The sequence below is a fragment of the Euprymna scolopes genome, chromosome 16 (assembly GCF_053919585.1).
Source record: "Euprymna scolopes isolate OS-2025 chromosome 16, ASM5391958v1, whole genome shotgun sequence".
NCBI classification, from domain to species: domain Eukaryota; kingdom Metazoa; phylum Mollusca; class Cephalopoda; order Sepiida; family Sepiolidae; genus Euprymna; species Euprymna scolopes.
The window spans coordinates 17,100,443-17,121,505 of record NC_136497.1 but is presented as its reverse complement, the minus strand read 5'-3'; the positions used below and the strand labels follow the sequence as shown (position 1 = coordinate 17,121,505).

General features: G+C 36.7%; 1 protein-coding gene across 4 annotated transcripts in view; it reads left to right on the top strand.

Annotated features, from left to right (window-relative positions):
• LOC145295859 (uncharacterized) overlaps positions 1-20,529 on the top strand; it is a 790,170-nt gene extending 769,641 nt beyond the window's left edge. For 3 of the 4 annotated variants that reach the window (XM_080141589.1, XM_080141592.1, XM_080141590.1), the window contains one exon: positions 20,262-20,529. In XM_080141589.1, coding sequence (XP_079997715.1) covers positions 20,262-20,343 — 82 coding nt within the window. In that variant the 3' untranslated portion in view covers positions 20,344-20,529. The remainder of the gene's footprint in view (positions 1-20,261) is intronic. The other variant, XM_080141588.1, reaches the window with a different exon arrangement.
• Positions 20,530-21,063: the final 534 nt, after the last annotated feature.

Sequence of the window (21,063 nt, the reverse complement as noted above, 5' to 3'; positions counted from 1 at the left end):
AGTCGCAATTACAAATTGCCATTAAACCGGAAGCATTTTGTGAGAGCTTTAGATTTGCAGTGAGATTCAATGTCATCGGATATATCAGAAAGAATACGATAGTTTTGAGAGTAGTAGAGTGTCAAAGATTGTCACGCAAAAATTACGCTTCGCCAATGTTCGCAATAATATTCATGTAAAATATTAGAATTACTTCAGAAATGTAATTTTCCATGCATAAATCGTATTTATGATTTCTAATAATTTAAAACATCAATTGTTGATTATTTCATAAAGAAAAGGGTAACTTCTTTCCGAATTCATTTCAAGTGGCGAGGATTGTCTGACTTGCTATTCTCGATTCTCTTCGCTAAATGGTTTCGTTTACATATTTAAAAAAAACATGTATTTTACTTACTAATTTCTGTGTTATGGGACGGCTAAAGGGACTGATGGGCTCGTAACATGACAAACATAGAAAAATCTGTCTGTAATCAAAACCGCGACATATTTTTCAATACTGTTACGTTGTTACTTCAACACAAGAAAATTGATTTTCTTATTCTTATCTTTACACAGTGGTTTTATTTTTCTTTAATTATAATCTTAGATCGTGTGCAACGAAATTGGTTCAATAAAAGCAGCTACATCAATAATGCATTTTTCGATGTAAAATAATTTCTCCGTTTTAATTTATATCAGCGTGTCGATCACATATCTCGGATATCCGTCAACCAATCAAATAATTACCGATATAACGATACCGAAGCAGCACTAACCTTAGGCAAGTTGAACCGGCTTCCACTGAAAGTGGAAGTATCATGGGAGTATCATGGGAGTACGATATATACAACGTCCTTTTATATACATCTTCGACGTCTTTCTACATACACCACCTTATATTCCCAAATGGTTCCCTATCTATTACGAACCAGACTCAACATTGCTTAACTTTGGTTATCTAATGAAAATCGGTGTCTAGAAGTGATTGTACCATATACTGAATTTTTGGTTTAGATCGGTTTTAATCTCAAAAGTCAAGTCACGTAAACAATCTTAGTGCCAAATGCATGGTTATATTAACCTCAGTTGCCTTATAAATTTATGTACATCGTGAACTTAGCTATTGAATACCACCTCCCTATGTAAGTCGAACTGATTATGACGAAAATAAGCGTATTTCTCTTTCATTGGTCCATCATAGTTTATACATATTGATCTTAAGGGAACTTAAGCATAAAAAAGAAATACGCAAAAATCCCGAAGCTAATTTGTTTTTACAATTTCTTTTACTCATTCATCTTTCAATATCGTAACTTTATCTTCATTTCTACCTGTTTTCATTCTTTCTATCAATGGCCACAGCTTCGCAACAAACCTAACGGCCAATGTTATGCCTTTTTTATTAGTTGTACTCTACGTGCGCGATTGCTATCAAGTTATACAAACTTTCAGCGTTCACATTCACGCAATCCCTGTATAGCATATGTAATGCTTATTACGTGTAACGTGCATCCAGGAGATAAGCGCCCGCGTGTTTGCGTGTTGTGTGGATACGTGGGAGAGACAGATGAGGGGAAAAGACTTACCTCGAGACCAGCTCAGCGTTACCGACCAAAAATAGAAAAGAAAGACCAAGATGGCGGCCGCCGTCTTTTGTAAAGTATGATGTCTCGCAACAAAGTCACACGAATTCTCGGAATATGCAAATTTAGCCGGCCTAGAACGACGATAAAAGCGGGTGATGAAAAAGACGTGGGGAGAGCGACGATTGAGTTAGCCGGGGAATCGTGTGGCTGTTGCTTCCTGTGCCGTGTGAGGATATTTTACCGTTGTTGGATTCCGGGCAGAACCGGTGTATAAAGATTATTGAATTGCTGCAACATTTATAAGATCTTTTCCTGAACTTACCGTGTTAAAGAGAGAGTCGGGCGCCATCTTGAATTTTTCCTTACACATTTCTGTTACATTAAATACAAGCATTTATTACTTAAGATAAGCAGTCTCTTTCACGCAGGATATGCTGGAACATACTTACGTCCGTCTCTCATAATGAACAAATTGAGGACCGTATGTGTTATCCATTCGCTGTTTAAAATGGACGACTTGCATTATACCTACTACTTATATAAATTGATGCACACACAATACTATACATCATTACTTATAGATACCACTTTACAAGGAACAGGCACTCATATTGTTGCTCATTTTCAAACTGTTAGACTTTAACTGATAACAACTTACGTACAATTGGCTAAATGTTGGCACATAAGCATATAATAGTTCATTAATTATCATTTTAAACAACTTGCAAGCTCTTCAGCACATAGAAAAACAAATTTTCGAAGTTTACAGATGCTATAAACAAGATGTTTATGCACAATATATATGTAATGTGCCAAGCAGATGTTATCAACATTTTATAATGCCTTCTACATTCCCTTACGCCTGTACGATTAGCAACTATTCTTATATATATATATATATATATATATATATATATATATATATATATATGATAATATTTTGATAAACTATTGCATTGTCTTATATTTGTTACTAAGACCTTTTCTCCTCTACTGATGAGAAGTAGTAAGCTTTGAATTACCTAAGTATAAAGATCATTTATAATCTCTTTATTAATGTCTTCCCTTATTGAATTGATAAATAAATTCATATACACTAACATATATTTTAGCTTTCCTATATTTATTTTCTTTATATAGTTATGCTCTACCCTACATGTTGAGCTTTTTTATATTTTGAAAAAATCAATATCTTTTAATCTATATATATAGATATGCATACATATGTGTGTGTGCACGCGCGTGTATGTGTATGTGATGGACACACACCATCGATTTTGACGTATGAGCTCAAAAAAAACAACAAGTTAATCGGAAATTCACACAAATGAATTTTTCATAGTAGTGAAGTCTTTGTGCAGAATCACTCTTACATTTTTGTACGAGAGGTCTACATGCGTGGTTCTGTTCAAAATTGTTGTACAGGATGCACCTAAAATTTGCTAGAGATTGTACTTATAACGTTGTGAGAATAGCATTGAAGATACGCACAGTAGTCAGACTAATTCAAACAATACAGAATCTTCATAATGCTCTGGTAATTTGTTTTTGAGTCTCTCTCTCTCTCGCTCTCTCTCTCTCTCTCTCTCTCTCTCTGTTTCTGTCTCTGTCTCTCTCTCTCTCTCTCTCTTTCTCTCTAAGTGTTGCCTCATACTATTTTCATCACGTTTGTCACTTGTTTGTGTGGTTGTAAATTTAAATATAACAATGTTCAGTTTGTTTGTCTTCCAAGGAGAAGTTTGAAAGATACATTTCGTCTGTAAATAACTCTTCTGTAGGTTTGTTATACTTTAGTTAAAATGGCCTTTCCAAATGTTATCTTTCAGTTTCAAATAGGCTTTTGTGCTTGTTATGCTTGATTTTTACATAGTATTTCTGTAGATCGGATTTGCTTATGCACTGACCAAGGCTCGAAGGTCATTCGAGGGTCATTCGAGGGTCATTCGAAGGTCATTCGAAGGTCACTCGAGTTCATAAGTGTATAGTAGTCATTGGGGCAACAGCATTGCAATCGTTATTAGTAGAATTTGATTCCAAATTCGAGTAGTTCTTGAAAAAAAGCGCTGTTCATGGAATCCACATTTAGATTTAGACTTTTAGATAGAGTGTTGGGAAAAATGGTGATTATGGTTGTAGATAAACGACTGTTTTTATTATAGGGGTCATGCATGGATGTTAAGAAAAACACTTGCCATGAAAATAAGGATAAAGTAGAAACAGGTGAGCAACGTGTGGAAAAAGATGTTGCAGGGAAGATAAAAGGGCATCAGCTACCAGGTTTTAAAGTCGGTTTTGACCTCTGTTACGGCAGAATATGTGCCCTGAGAAGCTCCTGCCTAGCTTCACTTATCTTTTTCCTTACTTTCCCTCTCTGCCTTGCTCTAACCAATTCTCTCAACCCATTCCACAAATCCTAAAACTCCATCATGAAAAGTCTCCAGAAAGAATACATGATTAAACCAAGAACTCCAACTTCCAACGAAATTGAAATTTAATTACAAGAAACAAAACCAGCAACACTAGAACTGAACTGACTATTTCCCTAGATGAGTTCGTAATTAAAGGATATTCTAATTTAATATCCAAATCTGACCCCCAAGATCGCTATGTGCATGGAATATGTGCTTATATTAGAGATGGCTTTCCATGTGATCGGGACATCTCCAGGGAAGACCCTAAATTGTCCGATACGTGCTTTTGTGTTGCACTTGCTTACTCCAGTGCGTTTATATTTGTCCTCTATTGCCCACATAACAGCGGCGTTACTATCTTTAAGGGCATATCTGAGAAAATTTACCACATCATGTCTGCTAATCATTCGGTTTACATTCACGTCCGTGGAGACGTCAATGTTCACAATGTGGAATGGTTAGCCTACTTAAACAATACAGAGGGGAGATTCTGTTATGATTTCTCCATTGCTTATGATCTAACTCAGATTGTTCACGAACCAACCCGTGTGCCCAACACTGATGATCAGTATGCAAATCTCCTAGACCGTTTTTATCACAACTTGTTCATCCTCTACTCTGTCCATACTTAATCTTTTGGCCATTCAGTTTTCTCTGTTAAGATAAAACAAAATGTAATAAATCCTCTGACATACATCTCTATCGTACAGTATATCGATATCCTACGTTTGACTAGGATAGCTTTCATACATTTATATCATATCTATCTCTACGTTTCATGTTTAAAAAGTACGTGTCCTCCATAATATCAGACCTGATGGAATCGTTACTTGTAGGTATAGACCGCTCTGTACTCTCGAAAAAATTCCAGCAAAAACCTAACAGTCAGCCGTAGTTCTCTCAAGAATGTGCTGCTGCCATTGCACACAGAAATCACTATTTCTATTGCGTCCAACGTAATAGATGTACTGAGACTTCAGCACTGTTATCAACCACTGAAAAGAGTAATAAAGAACGCGAGAGAGTTGTATGTTCAGTCCTTCAAGTCCAAAGAAGCTGAGCAGCGTCTTGGTACCTAGGAATTTTGATTAATAAAAAGCAGGGTCCTGAATAGAAGTGTGTGCTCTATCCCAACAATCATCAACGGACCTGAGGTAAATCTCGTCAGCATCGAACAAAGCCCAATTCTTTGCCAAAAACTTTGAAGATACTTCTAGCCTATGCGATCAGGGCCGCAACCCCCGTATTTCCTCCGGTATTTGAAAACATATCATGCGACCTACAAATATATGTTCGTGATGTTGATTAGGTAATCTAAACCTCGATTCCAGTAAAGCAACTGGCCTTGAAGGCATTCCTATTATAGTGCTCAAAAAGCTTCAACAAGAAGTGGTTCCCCTATGTACAAAGCTGTTTAAACGTTGCCTTAAGGAGAATTGCTTCTAACACCCTGGAAAACCTCATCAGTATGTCTCGTATTTAAGAATTCAGGTGATCTGTCATCTCCCTCTCGATACAGATCAGTCAGTCTCATGTGCGTCATGAGTAAGTTGCTGAAATCTATGTTAAATAGAGAAGTAGTAAACCACCTCAGTCAAAATAACCTACCCACTAAGATGCAATATAGTTTTTTTTTATTATTATTACATTTTCACCCCAAACAAGGCACATTGCCACTCAGGTGTAGGGGGCTACTATCAGAGTCAGCAACTACTGGGGCACTATGTAGGGATTTGGGCAGCAAGATGTCGGTTCACGTTGCACTTGAACTTCTACATGTCAGTACAGTTAGGGAACCAGAATCCTGGAATGGAATTCCAGAGTCTAGCGGTTCTGGGGAAGAAACTACTGGAGTAGAAAGATCTTTTACATCTAGGAATCTCTACTGTGTGGGGTCTGCGTCGTGGGAGCACAAGTGTCTGCAGTTCATCAGAGCATTCACCATTAGAATACTTGTAGAACAGGCAGAGGGATGCAACGTTTCGTCGATGGGACAGAGGCTGAAGCGTAGATGCCAGTTCAGGGCCTATCAAATTGGCGACTCTTTTTTTAACCTTGTCTAGGAGCGAGAGACTAGTAGCAGATGTACCAGCCCAGATGTGACAACAATACTCCATACATGGGCGAATGGTGGCCTTATAGAGATACAGGATACTTTCAGGTCTCAGTAGTTTTCTAGCACGGTAGAGAGAGCCTACCTTTTTTGCAGCGGCCCTGGCAATGTTTTTAATATAATTGTTCCAGCTCATGTTTCCTGTGAACGTTAGGCCAAGCAGTTTGATAGATGTACTCTCAGACAGGGAGTCATTGGCCATTGCTATTGGTGGCAGATAAGGTTTCTTGCAGTTATTGAAGGAAACCAGTTTGGTCTTTGCAGCACTGAATGTGACCATCCATTTATGTCCCCATTCCACTACAGATTGGAGGTCATCCTCTAGTGTTTTTTTCCATTTCTTTAGATATGTGTTCATTTGTTTTCCTGTCATGCCTGTCATAGAGTGTAGTGTCATCAGCATATATACCCATCTCAGAGGCAGTTTTGTCGGGGAGGTAATTAATAAATATCAGGAACAATAGAGGTCCAAGAATAGACCCCTGAGGCACTCCCGCATTTATATCACACTGTTCAGATATTCGACTGTCGAGGACACCCTGTATTTTTTCTCTTATCTAAGAAGGATTTAATTATGCTAAGTATTCTACCAGTGATACCGTATGATTTAATTTTCCTGAGGAGACCTTTGTGCCATACCCTGTCAAAAGCCTTAGATATATCTAGAGCTACCGCTCTGCCCTCCCCGCTTTGTCCAGTGAGTTTCCGTTCTGCCAGATCTACAGCAGATATGTTAGCAGTTATATCTCATATTATTAGTGAATTTTTAGGCGGATCCTTCCTTTCTAGGGCAATTGCCTTGACATATTAAACGTTTTTGATAGTGTATGGCATTAAGGTCTACTCCACAAAATCTCCAGCTATGGTATAGCTGGAAATTGTCTTTTCAATTATAAAATCATTTCTATCTGGTAGCTTTATAAGAGTAGTGGCTGATAGGCAGAAATCAGAAGCTCATAGTATTAATGCTGGAGTCCCTCATGGATCCATCCTAGACCCAAATCCTTTCCTGATCTACATAACTGGAAATCTTGTAAAGTAGACCGTTGTGCCATACCCTATCAAAAGCTTTGGATATGTCAAAGCAATTGTTCTAGAAACGAAGCCTGCGTGCAGAGATTCATTAATCCTGCATCATATTACAGGTAGCAAATCAGTTGGAGAACTAGCAGAACGGAAACGATGTTGTCTGTCACTTAGTAAGTGTACTGTTCTGAAGATTTATTATGCTTATTTTAAAATAAGTTTTTCATAAGCCTGTTATATTTTAGTTTCAAATAGCCTTTCCGAAGATCTGTCAGGCTTTAATTTTAGATGTCATTTTCGTAGGTCTGTTAAACTTTAGTTTTAAATAGTCTTTTTTTATTACTGAAGGTTAATTGAATGCATAATAATAACGCATCGGTTCTTGCTCTTTTTTATTCTTATATCGTTATTATCCATATATTCGCAGTGTAATTGAGAGATTATTATTCTTCGTGAATTCCCATCGTCTGTTCTTTTCTCTCTACGTTGATTAAATCTTAAACATCAATTTTTAATCGCATTCAACAATAAGCGTTGTCAGAAAAAGAAATGTAAAACTATTTATTTCCTTTCTCTCGGAAATATTTATCTCAGACTTTATAATATTAAAATTCTTCAACTAATTTTCTCGTCATAATAAGAGCGTTGTTGTGTCAGTCCGTGTAATTTTTCAAAGTTATTTCAGAACTGCCAGCAACCACTGTAAAAGAGTAATAAAAAATGCAAGAGAGCTATATTCCCAGTCTGTTAAATCCAAGGTAGCTGATCAGCTGCTTGGTTCCCACCAGTTTTGGCAAATAACAAATAGGATCCTGAACAGAAGTGTGCGTTCTATCCCAACCATTATCAATGGACCAGAGGTCATCTCGTCAGCGTCAGACAAGGCCAAACTATTTGCAAAGAACTTTGCAGCTAATTCTACCCTATGCGAAGAAGGCCATCAACTCCCCATATTTCCTCCTATAACACAGAACAAGCTAGGTAACATACAAATATCCGTGCATGAGGTCGCCAAGCTAATCAAAAACCTAGATTCCAGTAAAGCAACTGGCCCTGACGGCATCCCAATTATAGTGTTAAAAAAGCGTCAACCAGAACTTGCTCCCATACTTACGAAACTGTTTAATCGCTGCCTTAAGGAGAAGTGCTTTCCGACTCCCTGGAAATCCTAATCAGTTTGCCATGTATTTAAGAATTCAGGTGATAAGTCATCTCCCTCTCAGTATAGACCAATAAGTCTCCTGTGTGTTATGAGTAAGTTGCTGGAATCCATATTAAATATAGAAATAGTCAACCACCTCAGCAAGAATAACCTTCTTAGTGACACACAATATAGTTTCCGCTCTGCAAGATCTACCGCAGATGTGCTGACGGTTATATCCCACAGGATTAGTGAATCTCTTGACAAAGGCTTCCTTTCTAGGGCAATTGCTCTTGACATATCAAAGGCCTTCGACAAGGTATAGCATAAGGGTCTACTTCACAAGATTTCGAGCTACAGTATAACTGGAAATGTTTTCTCAATCATTAAATCATTTCTCTCCGATAGGCTCATAAGAGTAGTGGTAGATGGACAAAAATCGGAGGCCTGCAATATAAATGCAGGAGTCCCTCAGGGGTCAATCCTAGGCCCAAGTCTCTTCCTGATCTACATTAATGACGTCCCTAAACACATACTTAAAGCATTCGTTGACATCTATGCTGATGACACGACCATCTACGGCAACACATCAAAGGCTGTAAATGACAAAGTTCTCTCTGATTCTCTCTCCACTGATCTCGAGCGCGTGGTTCAGTGGGGGAAGATGTGGCTGGTTACCTTTAATGCATCCAAAACCAAACACCTATCCTTACATCATCAACACTCTGATCCCCATCTGGCATCAATTATGATGGATGGCTCTCGTCTGGATGAGGCCCCGTGTTTTGAACAGCTTCTGGGTTTGACCTTTACTCCTGATCTGAAATGGAACACGTACATCAAGTCTGTTGCCAAGGTCGCTGGAAAGATGGTGGGATCCTTCTACCGCTCGAGAAGATATCTCACTACTGATGCAATTCTCTATCTATATAAAAGCCAAGTACGTCCAAGGATGGAATACTGCTGCCATATCTGGGCAGGAGCTGCTAAAAACAGCCTATCCTGCCTTGACAGAATACAAAATAGACTTCGTGGCTTAGTGGGGGATGCCCTTTTCTCTACCCTGCAACTTCTCTCCCACAGAAGAGACGTTGCGAGCCTATCCTTGTTTTATCGTTATTTCCATGGCAGGTGCTCGTCTGAACTCCAATCTCTGGTCCCCCCTCGCCAATCTTTCACGAAAAACACCCGTCTAGCTAAATCCACTGTGAAAATTTTCCCCCACTCTATATCTGTGCCTAAATCAAAACGTGGATTCCATAAACAAAGCTTCTTTCTTAGAACTGCACGCCTGTGGAACTCTGTTCCGTCTGCCTGCTTCTCACCGGACTACAACTTGGATGTCTTCAAGTCCAATGTTAACAAATTCCTAATGAACCGCCCCTTTAAGTAAACACTTCATCAAATCTCCACACTAACGTAATGTACTTGCAATAACCCTTATCCCTGAATGGCTTCCGGGCCTTGATAAGTGGTGATCACAGTGTAAAAAAAAAAGTGCGTGCCAACACATGGCCCCTTTGACAGACGGCAGATCTCAAACTTTTGTGTGACATGGCTTACTATCCCCCATCCTTTCATCGTTGGCTGTGTCATCATCTTTTTGTTCACACTGGCGGCTGCTGACAGAACGCGCGCGAGTCTTTAAATGGAAGTAAAATATGTCGTGGAAAACAGAAAGGAAAAACATAAGGCCAATGTTTCACATATATATCTCTAACGGTTAGATTTGTGATTGTGTGTTTTCTTGGCGTTCTATCGATGATACGTTTATCTGTCATCTTGCAACTCTTCTCGATCTCTGTCTCGCTGTAAATTCTAAAACTGTCCATGCATCGCCAATTGCTGCCCGTTATTAACTGACTAGTCGACGTTGAGATTTCAAATCCCTCACCCCGGCTAACCGGAAGCTGCCCCTTCACTCCTAAGTATCTCATTAGCTCCCCCCCTCCCATCAAGTGTCATTGCTCCTCTTTGTTATCCGTTTCAATTTTATTTTGTTTTTATTTCTTCAAAATTCAAGCTGAACAGCAACATAATAACGCGGTAGCTTGGCTCAAATTGTACGACTTGTTGCGAAATTACATTAATAGAAAATGTAGTGAGCCTTTTACTGTTATATTTGCAGGGAGATGCACTTTAATTCTATCTGTAGATGGACGAATTTTATCAGATGAACATCGACCTCATTAAATCCCGATTAAAGGAGGCTTTCGCGGACTGAGAATTATTTGTACGCGCAAAACTGAAACGAGTGATGCAGGAAGGAAAACGTGTGGGCGTTACGCCAACATAATACGAGAGATTGCAGGAATGGCTGGATTCATTGGGAAAGGTTTTGAGACGGTGATGTAGCCAGAATTTATAACGAGCGTCCCTAATGACATCTCAATGAGTTGCAAAAAGCACCGTGCATAGACTGCTGGGCGGTTTTCAGGCGTGAGCGAGAGTGTTCACACGGAATACAACTCTGGACACTGTTGCAACCACGAAACCATTTTGAAGTGATGTAAAATTTTCGCGCACAGCGAATTCTTGAACAGGAATAATCTGTTACAGATGCGATTATCAAGGTCATATTATCGAAGACTGTAAAATGCATGGTCTGAGGGGTTAGGCATCAGAAGTTTTAAGTGCAAAAATGTACGATGTTTTAAGTGCAACGAGATCAGCTACTTTACTGCATGGAAACAGCCACACTTGGGGATATTTGATGGAATACCTTATCATGTAAAGAATGTTTGCCATTTTCCAGGAGCTTGTATACCATTCAGTATCACGAGTGATTCGTCAGTAGAAAGCAAACATCTGAACAGGCCAACGTTTATTGATAAACGATGCTTCTGAGACTAATAGCTCGAAAATAACTGATGACGACGACGATGATATTAGACCGCCCAACAATCGTTTTAGGCGTAATTTGCCCGTGGAGGAAATTACTGCTCTTCCACTCCACAGGAGTGCCCGAACAAGAAGACCCGCATCCATCTGCACTATTTATGAGGACAATATGAAGAGGGGGGGCTTATGACGAAGGTAATGAGATACGATTTACACAAGCGGCAGAGCCTGTATCAATCCTGGCGGGATCAGGAAGAAAAGTGAAAAGTAAAAACTGAGTCTTTAGATGGATAATTTATATAATATACACATAAATATGATTTATATACATACAACATTAATTTTAATACGAAGATAGTGGCAGCTATAAAAAAATTGAATTGACACAGACAAGAGGAGTTTTGACAGCCGAGAGAATACAGACGTTGAGAATTGTAGTTAAAAATAAAAGAAGTTGGAACTGTTGAATAAAGTCGGCCTTCAAACGACATAGATATCGGTCAAAAGATTACAAATAATTACATAAGAGCGGATTGAATTGCAATGAGTTTTTGTTGTTGTTGTTGTTGTTTCTTTGTTTGTTTGTTTTGTTTTGTTTTTGTTTTTCTTGGCGAGCAGAGGTGAACTAGTAACCGAATTTAAGAGTGCATGCCTTTCTTCCGACCAAAATCCAAACAATCTCTCCCCTGACCGGATGCCTCGTCGCTCGTCACTAAAGCCAAAATTAATCTGTCGTAAAGTTTTATAGATCAATGTTTTGTCGTGTTTCTGAAATAAAATAGCAGTACGAATTGTGGCATTGATAAGAAGGACTTCTAACAAAATGATTTGCTTTTTACACATTTACATTACACAAAGAATGGCGTGACACGTGTTCTTTTTTTAATTCGAAATTTGTGTGATTTTACGTTCAGTGCTTAAAACTCTTCACCAAAATACTCAGAATTACGTCGAAAGTCATCTATTAGGAGGAGGGACACTTAAAAGCTCCTCTGATTCTTAGAAACGGGCATTTTCACATTTATATTTATCTGTTTTCTAACATCATTTAATTTTTATTGTTTGCTATCGGCACTTATCGACACAGCAAAATTAAAATATTATAACAATCCTCTCTACATCCATTCATATCTGCAAACATAATAGGCGACAGGTATTGCGTCGCCATTATTTGGTTAATAATAGAGATATCACTTTCGAAGGATGACTTCATAGAATTTAGTCTGATTTTGTAAAATGTTTGCATGAAATTACGTACTTGTAATACGTTTCTAGTTTCTTAAATGACGATTTATTTTTCGTATTATTTGGATTTGTCGTCTTGGTTGTTATTTCATAACGTTTTAGTCGATGTAATTCTAGACCTTCTTCATGTGTCTCTTGTTGAACTCGGGAATCTTTCTGTCGGTCTCGGGAATCTTTCTCTCGAACTCTGGAATCTGCATGTTATTTCAAACGGAGCCTTTATTTAATTCACATTCATGATCTCGTTTCGCTAGTTATGAATGGATACAAGTTTTTTTTTTTTTTTCGAAATTGTATTATTAGTGTCGTCCGTACTAACGATTGCACCTTTAGCCTCCAGAACAATGAAATTTTACAAAGAATTATAGTTTGAAAAAAAAAAAACAAATAATACGTTTCTAAGATACGAGTAGTATGAAAATCTGGAATTTCAATAGCTATAATTTAAACGAATGGTGTGACATCTAGAATTGTTATGTTGATATGTATAAACATATATAACCATTGTACACCGGTTGCCGCTGGATCACCGGTTAAGAAATGTTGAACCTGGTAAGTACTAAATGGGTGACTATTTGGAACATTCAGGTGCTGTATGTGCTCTCCGCTTATCTCGGCATTGTTTCCAGTCGTCCTGGTCTTCTCTTTGCCACTGAACTCAAACAGTGCCGATTCAGGAGAGGTGTGGTTGGTGATTACGCAATCCTTGCCTCACAATTACATGCGCTACTGTTCCTAAGGGGTATCTTTTGACTTTCAAGACTGAACGGAGGCATCGATATAACCTTTGTAATGATCTGCTTTTATTTTTTGTTAATGTTTTCTTTTCAGTATGTAACACGATTAGGAGAAAGATTTTAAAGGTAGCCAGAAAGTTTACCAACGAGCGACACCAGATTCCATAATTTAAAATAATGTTGTTGTTTTGTTTTTTTTGTTAAGAAATTATTAAAGTGTAAATATACAATATACAGCATGCTTTAAAACAATGAGTTGCAACTGTATGAAATGAAAATGTAAATCTATTAAAAAAGTGTTCAGCCGAAATAGCTCCAGTTCTCTCCAAACTCTACAACAAATGCCTTAATGAATTATGCTTTCCGAACTGTTGGAAAACTGCTTCTGTGGTACCAGTATTCAAGAATTCTGGCAAAAGAACTAACCCGGCAAATTATCGCCCCCTTAGCCTCCTCCCACATTTCGCCAAAATATTTGAGACCATTGATTAACCATGCTCTAGTCCGTCACCTTACAGATACTAAACTTCTGACTGATAAACAATATGGATTTCGACAAGCCCGTTCCACAGCAGACATCCTCATTGTAATCTCTGGCCGTATATACCATTCACTGGACAAAGCAGGAGAGGGCAAGGCGGTAGCTCTAGATATATCTAAGGCTTTTGGCAGGGTATGGCATGAGGGTCTCCTCAGGAAAATTAAATCATACGGTATCACTGGTAGAATACTTAGCATAATTAAATCCTTCTTAGATGAGAGAAAGATACAGGTTGTCCTCGACGGTCGTACATCGAAACAATATGATATAAATGCGGGAGTGCCTCAGGGGTCTATCCTTGGACCTCTATTGTTCCTAATATTTATTAATGACGTCCCCGAGAAAACTGCCTCTGAGATGGGTATATATGCTGATGAAATTACACTCTATAACAGGCATGACAGAAAAACAAATGAACACATATCTAAAGAAATGGTAAAAACACTAGAGGATGATAGTGGAATGGGAACAAAAATAGATGGCCACATTCAATGCTGCCAAGACTAAACTGGTTTCCTTCAATAATTACAAGAAACCTTCTCTGCCACCAATAGCAATGGCCAGTGACTCCCTGTCTGAGAGTACATCTATCAAACTGCTTGGTCTAACGTTCACAGGAAACATGAGCTGGAACAATTATATTGAAAACATTGCCAGGGCCGCTGCGAAGAAGGTACGCTCTCTCTACCGTGCTAGAAATTACTGAGACCTGAAAGTATCCTGTATCTCTATAAGGCACCATTCGCCCATGTATGGAGTATTGCTGTCACATTTGGATTGGTGCATCTGCTGCTAGTCTCTCGCTCCTAGACACGGTTCAAAAGAGAGTCGCCAATCTGATAGGCCCTGAACTGGCATCTAAGCTTCAGCCTCTGTCCCATCGACGAAGCGTTGCATCCCTCTGCCTGTTCTACAAGTATTTTAATCGTGAGTGCCCTGACGAACTGCAGGCAATTGTACCCCCACGACGTAGACACCCTCGACAAACCCGACAGGCAGCTAAATCCCACCTCCACACAGTAGAGATCCTTAGATGTAAAAGATCTTTTTACGTCAGTAGTTTCTTCCCAAGAACCGCTAGACTCTGGAATTCCATTCCAGGTCCCTGCTTCCCCAGCTGTACTGACATGCAGAAGTTCAAGTGTAACGTGAACCGACATCTTGCTGCCCAAATCCCAACATAGTGCCCCAGTAGTTGCTGCCCCTGATAGTAGCCCCCTACACGACAGTAGCAATGTGCCTTGTTTGGGGTGAAAATGTAATTTTTAAAAATCTGCGTGTTATATATCTGCTCTGCATAAAAGAAATACGAAACACTGATATATGAAAATATAATAAAATATTTTATTGTCGGTGACAGTGACAGATGGTGCGTGCTTAGGAGTAAGATGGATGCACGGGAATTCGACTGATTGATTCTATTCTGGCCAAAATCATCAATGCACCCTAGTATCTTTTTCGATTGTTATTATATAACCAATTCTTAAAATGAAGCGCTTCCTTTAATTACTTTAGCCACAACGCTAAAGTGTTTTATTCAGTTATTGTAGTGTCAATGAATAAATCTTACTTGGTTCGATTCGATTACACCTTTTGCTGAAAATGAATTTGAAGTTATAATCAAGTTTGTGAAAATTTTAACTCCAAAGAAATTTAAGTATCAAAATGGTTGATTCAGTTTACTATGAAATGACTTGTATAGCTTGTCTTTAACGATGTTTGCTGTATTGAATATTCATTTGGCGAATGTGTGATTGGCTTCGTTCAGATTCTCAAGTGTGAATCCAACATTTAACTTATCTTTTTTTACAGTTGATCAAGTTTGTTATTTCTTACCATGCAGGTGCCTGATGTCAGATTCATAATTTTTATTCTAATAATCTTTTTGAACATTTGATTATTATATTATATATATATATATATATATATATATTTTGCATTTGGCATCAGGGGCATGTCTTTATCAAAATGATTTTTCGATACACACGGCTTATATATTTATCATATATATGCCATGAACATAGATCGGCATAGCGAAAAGATTAGTATGAAACGACATACCTGATTAATGGAAAATGGTATTATAGTATTATTAGTATTTTAACATTCCTGGTACCACCTCACTAACTTCACCCGTAATTTTATTCAACAAATCACAGTATTTAACGATAATCATAACCCTAGCCATATACTTAGCTAACACGTACTTCAATGCCGTAAGTGCCTGAATGTAACAGATACGCCATAATTGGAACTTAACCTACCTACCTGTAGTTTGTGTTCTTTTCCAAGCTCAATCATTCGGAAACGGGGAGATAATTGAAGTTATAATCAAGTTTGCGAAACTTTTAGCTCAAAAGAAATTTCAATATCAAATTGGTTGATCTAGTTTACTGTCAGATGACTTGTATGGCTTGCCTTTACAACGATGCTTATCTTGATTATAAATTATTCACTTGGCGATTGTGTGATTGGCTTCGTTCAGATTTTCTCGTATGAACCCCTTTTGTATCAGCGTCTTTAATTCGATCATTCGAAGTGGCTAATCACGCCATAGAATAGTTCAGATATGAATGTGTTATAAGCTTTATAGCAACGCATAAAGGCGGAGAACACAATTTATGTAGAAATATATCATTAGAATTTAATATTTATATTATTGTTTGTGATAGATATTGTTAATATTCTGAAGTGTTGAAATTAAAGTTTTAAACTGCCGAATGCCGTTTTGTGCACAAAAAATTCGCCGTTCTTTTCTCCCTCTAATACGCGAGTTAACCGTACGAAAAAAATATACCTCATTCTTTTCCCACTAACTCGCGAAGTATCTACAAAATGATTCCAAGTGAGCAAAAAAAAATCTCTCCAATCAAAGAAATATCGGCTTTTTATATGCTCAAATTCGACATATGCAAATTAAGACGCGGTTGAATTTGAGCATATGTCCCCTTTTTGTGTCATATCGGTCGGGTTTCGAGTTTTGAGCTTCGAACACGCCACTCTTGGCCGCTTTTTGTCGTGACTATTGTCACATATTCACCTACATTAATTTTCTATTTTCACTAAAACTCATCATATCGCATGACACGAACATTAAATCCCGTTAATCTACTTAAGATCCACTCCCGTTGTCGATGCGGCCAATAGAAATTTTTAATAAAATATCATAATAAAATTATATTTTAAACGTTTCTTTATAAATCAGTCTGTACTTTGAATGTTTTTCGAATTGTTTTATATAATAAAATATATTTTTTTAGTTTAGATAAAAAATGTCTGTACTCTGATTTAATTTTAGAATAATCGTATATAATAAAAGTAGATTTTATATAAAAACGTTTGTGATTTGAAGTTTTAGAATATAACAAATGTTTACTTTAAAAGTTTACATAAAATAGTTTTTACCTTTTATTAATACTCAATTCAGTCGCAATCTATGAAATTTTATTTCCAGTTTTTTACACAGTATTTAGACTAAAAATATATTAGAAAACATGGACAAAATTAAAATATTATGTGGACGTTTCCTTCTGTATTTTTGCTGCTTCTTTTATTAAAAACATGAACATCCGCTCGGCCACGCGTTGCCGTGGCTGAGTTTGCCTGAGTCACAAGTATTAGATTGATTTGTATCGCAAATACACTGGCGCGCACACCCACACGCACACGCACACGCACACGCACACGGACGCTCACGCACATGCAAACAAACACAAACGCACACACACGCACACACACACACACACACAAGTACACACACACGCACACACACTATGCAAATAATCAGGAATAGGCAATTTAAAATCTTCAAAATCATTCATAAGTAGATTTGGAATTATATAAAATGTCAATTTCTAGTTATGACTATGAATCAAACAATATAGTTCACTGTGTAAAGTTTTGGTAAAATCCGTGACCCGGTTATAATATTCGCTTAATTCGTTTTTTTTTTATTTAGCGTATATACAAAGATTATTAGTCAATCGTACTTTATAAAAGAAAAAATTATCTAGCATAAAAAGATGAAATAATGGCTTATCAGCATGTGTAGATGTGTCGGAAAACAGTATTTAATAAAAACATGTACGATCTCTGTAAACACAAAAGATTTGGCACGGTAGCGTAACTGCATGAGAACAATTAACGTCTACGATACATTAATGTAAAAAAAAAGAATTATTGCCTTATGTCTCGATATGTTACAGTTGGTTATGTTTGTATTTGATTTATTTTATTTAAAACGACTGCTTATTGTAGAGAGTGTCGCCACATTTGAACAATTCTTGAGCGTTCGTTTTTGTAATAACATTTAGATTCTGGAATGAACGAATTGTCATCTCTCAGTCAATGAGATTTGGCGGAATGTGAGAAATGAACATTTAGTATTTTTGAATTTGGAAATGGAAAGATCATGGTATGTCTATGAGTAGATGATCCAGTTAATATGAAATTCCATATCTGTAGAAAGTGCAGAAATCATCCCGGTGATGAGTGGGGGCGGAATATAGAGGAGAAAATAGGAACTACTTCCTCTAAAGATGTGTGCGAGTGTGAGTATAACGACTAAATGAGTCTAAAATGGCGTTCTAAAATTACATAAGATAGTGACTAATAGTCTAGATATAATAAATTTATATGTGGCATCTATTGCTGCAAACCTACGGTACTTTGGTCCTAAGGGGCATTTCTGCAATCAATATACAGATTATCAAATCACATGAAATTTAGAATACGCCGAAAAATTGATTTTGTGTAAAATATGATTTTAGAATTCTGAATCCCGACTCAATAGAATATTTCTAATGCAAATATATAAAACTAAACAAAAATCTAATTTATAAAACTCACTATGTCTGTCTATCTTTCTCCATACTTTCAAACTCTATCTCTTCAGAAACTAAAAGTCGCTGTTTGGCGCTAAGCCTCAAATGATTGGATCTTTATTGACCATTATTGGGTCTTCAGCCGGTTTAAATAATTTTGAAGGGTAAAAAAGGAGTAAAAATTGAAAAAATCGTTACACAATGTACATTCATCTTAGTTTATTTTTACTCAGTTCATATACGTGTCACATTGGAACAATAGTAACGTGACCAGCTTTGAACGCTGCAGCTTTGCTTTCGGTTTCGATTCTAGCTGATGGCACCCAAATACTTTTTTTCTTTTTGAAATCACGACACTATAATAATATATATACAATCTGGACCAATTAAAATATCATATTTAAGCGTATTTCACGACCCGTTAAGGCCAGCCCCCCCCTCCTGCTAGTGTACATCTAAAACAAAACTAAAAAAAAATTAATGGACTTTATTAAATTTTCAATTATAAGGAAACTGCAAACATTTCTCATAAGGGACTTTTTATGCTATACTCTGGCTACACTTTCGCTCAGCATAAAGCGGAAGTCAAAATGAGATAGGTTTCTTGAAAATAACCTGGTTGCATTATATTTATTTTATATATATATATTTATTTTATTTTATTCCAATCCATAATTGCTTCCTGTTTCACTTCGTATACGTTGTATGTGTGAAACAAAAATAGCGCGTTATTTGGGGAATACTCGCTTTTATTTTTTGTCTAAAATAATTTGATCTCGTGCTGTGTGCTTGTTGATATGAGGACCGCAATGAATGTTACGCTGAAGGAAGACAAAATCTAATGGATGATAAATAGAATGTATGACCTATGTGAATGGCGTAGCTTTACATGTAATTGTGAGTTCATTACATTTTAAAATGTTTTTATGTAAGCAGAAGTATAATAAGGTTATATATTCGCGGCAAACGGTCGTTCAATTTGTTTTTAAGTATCTGAATCGATTTTTGTCACTGTCTACGATATATACGTTTGGAAGGGAATAAAACACAACACAGCTATTTTTTTTTAATTCTCAATGACAGCCTTTTCGATTTAGTATGACGGGTATTGACAGTAAAGGGCGTGGCGGGATGTAGTGCGGATGTTTTGGCAGCTTGTTCTCGCTCTGTGACTAACTCTCTATGTCCCCTTCGCTTTCTGTTGTGTCTATTTACATAAACATTCTGTCATTCTGGAATGTTTAATATTTCCTATTGTCTATTGTTCTATTTCTTTGATCGATATTTCTCTCATATATTTCTGGTCAGATTATGCATTTCAATATAAAATAGCGGAAAGCATCGCGTTCCTCACATGGAATTAATTTATCTATGTGTAGCCCATCGAATTCCTTTTTTTCACTGCTAAATATCAAACAATACACAGATCAAATGCTATTTCAATATTAAGCGTGATAGACAGATTACACGATAAAGTTAATGATGAATATGACATTTCGAAGAAAAAGCGTGATGGACTGATAAAACTGAGATTTCAATTTACAAATGACACACTGGCAGAAATGCTACTTTATACTTCAGCGTGACCGATCACGTAAAATGTGATTTTTTATTGTAGCTGATAGATGGACAGAAGCTCTTATAGATGTGCTTGGACGTATCTAAAATAAGATGAGGAGTGGGCAGTGAAAAAGTTATTATAAATAAAAGCGTCACTCACTGACCAACAGACAAGCATTCTTATGAAGCTGTGTAGACGTATCTACATTGATGTCTTCAACATTTTTAGTAGTATTCTGTTTGTTTTCATTCCAGGACCACCCAGGATGGGAAATACTGCCGATCTACCGAAGGAGCTGGCGGGACCCTTTCAAGATCTTTGACATCAGGTGTTTGAGAATGAAGATAACCGCAAGCATGTGACAGAAACGATCAGAAATAATTATTGTATTCCTACCTATTTCTGTAAATTGTCGACAACCAGATAGTCTTCGGTTAACGTGAACCGCACACATACGAAAATGCAAAGATATTCACATGCACTCACATTATACACATATACGCAATATATATATATATATATATATATATATATGTATATATATATACATATACGCAATATATATATATATATATATATACATTATACACATATACGCAATATATATATATATATATGTATATATATATATACATATACGCAATATATATATATATATATATATATATATATATATACAAATGGAAAAGGCGGATAGAATCAAGAATATAACCAAATAATTACAAATTATCTGCTAAATATTCTCCCTTTTCTCTCTTCCCCAGTGTCTTTGTCATTGCTATATTATTCTACATTTTATTCGTTAATATCACGTCGTAAATTGGAAAATAACATTACCTCCATCCATTTCCTTGTCTGCCCTGTCTTTTGTTTATTTCTTTTTCTCCCTATTTAGTTATTCATGCTAATTTTATTTTTGTGTAAATATTAATGAATTTTTAAACTTGTCTTCATTTAAAATCTCATGAGTTGAGTTTATTGGCTTGTAATATAATCAATACAATTATATATATATATATATATATATATATATATATATATATATATATATATATA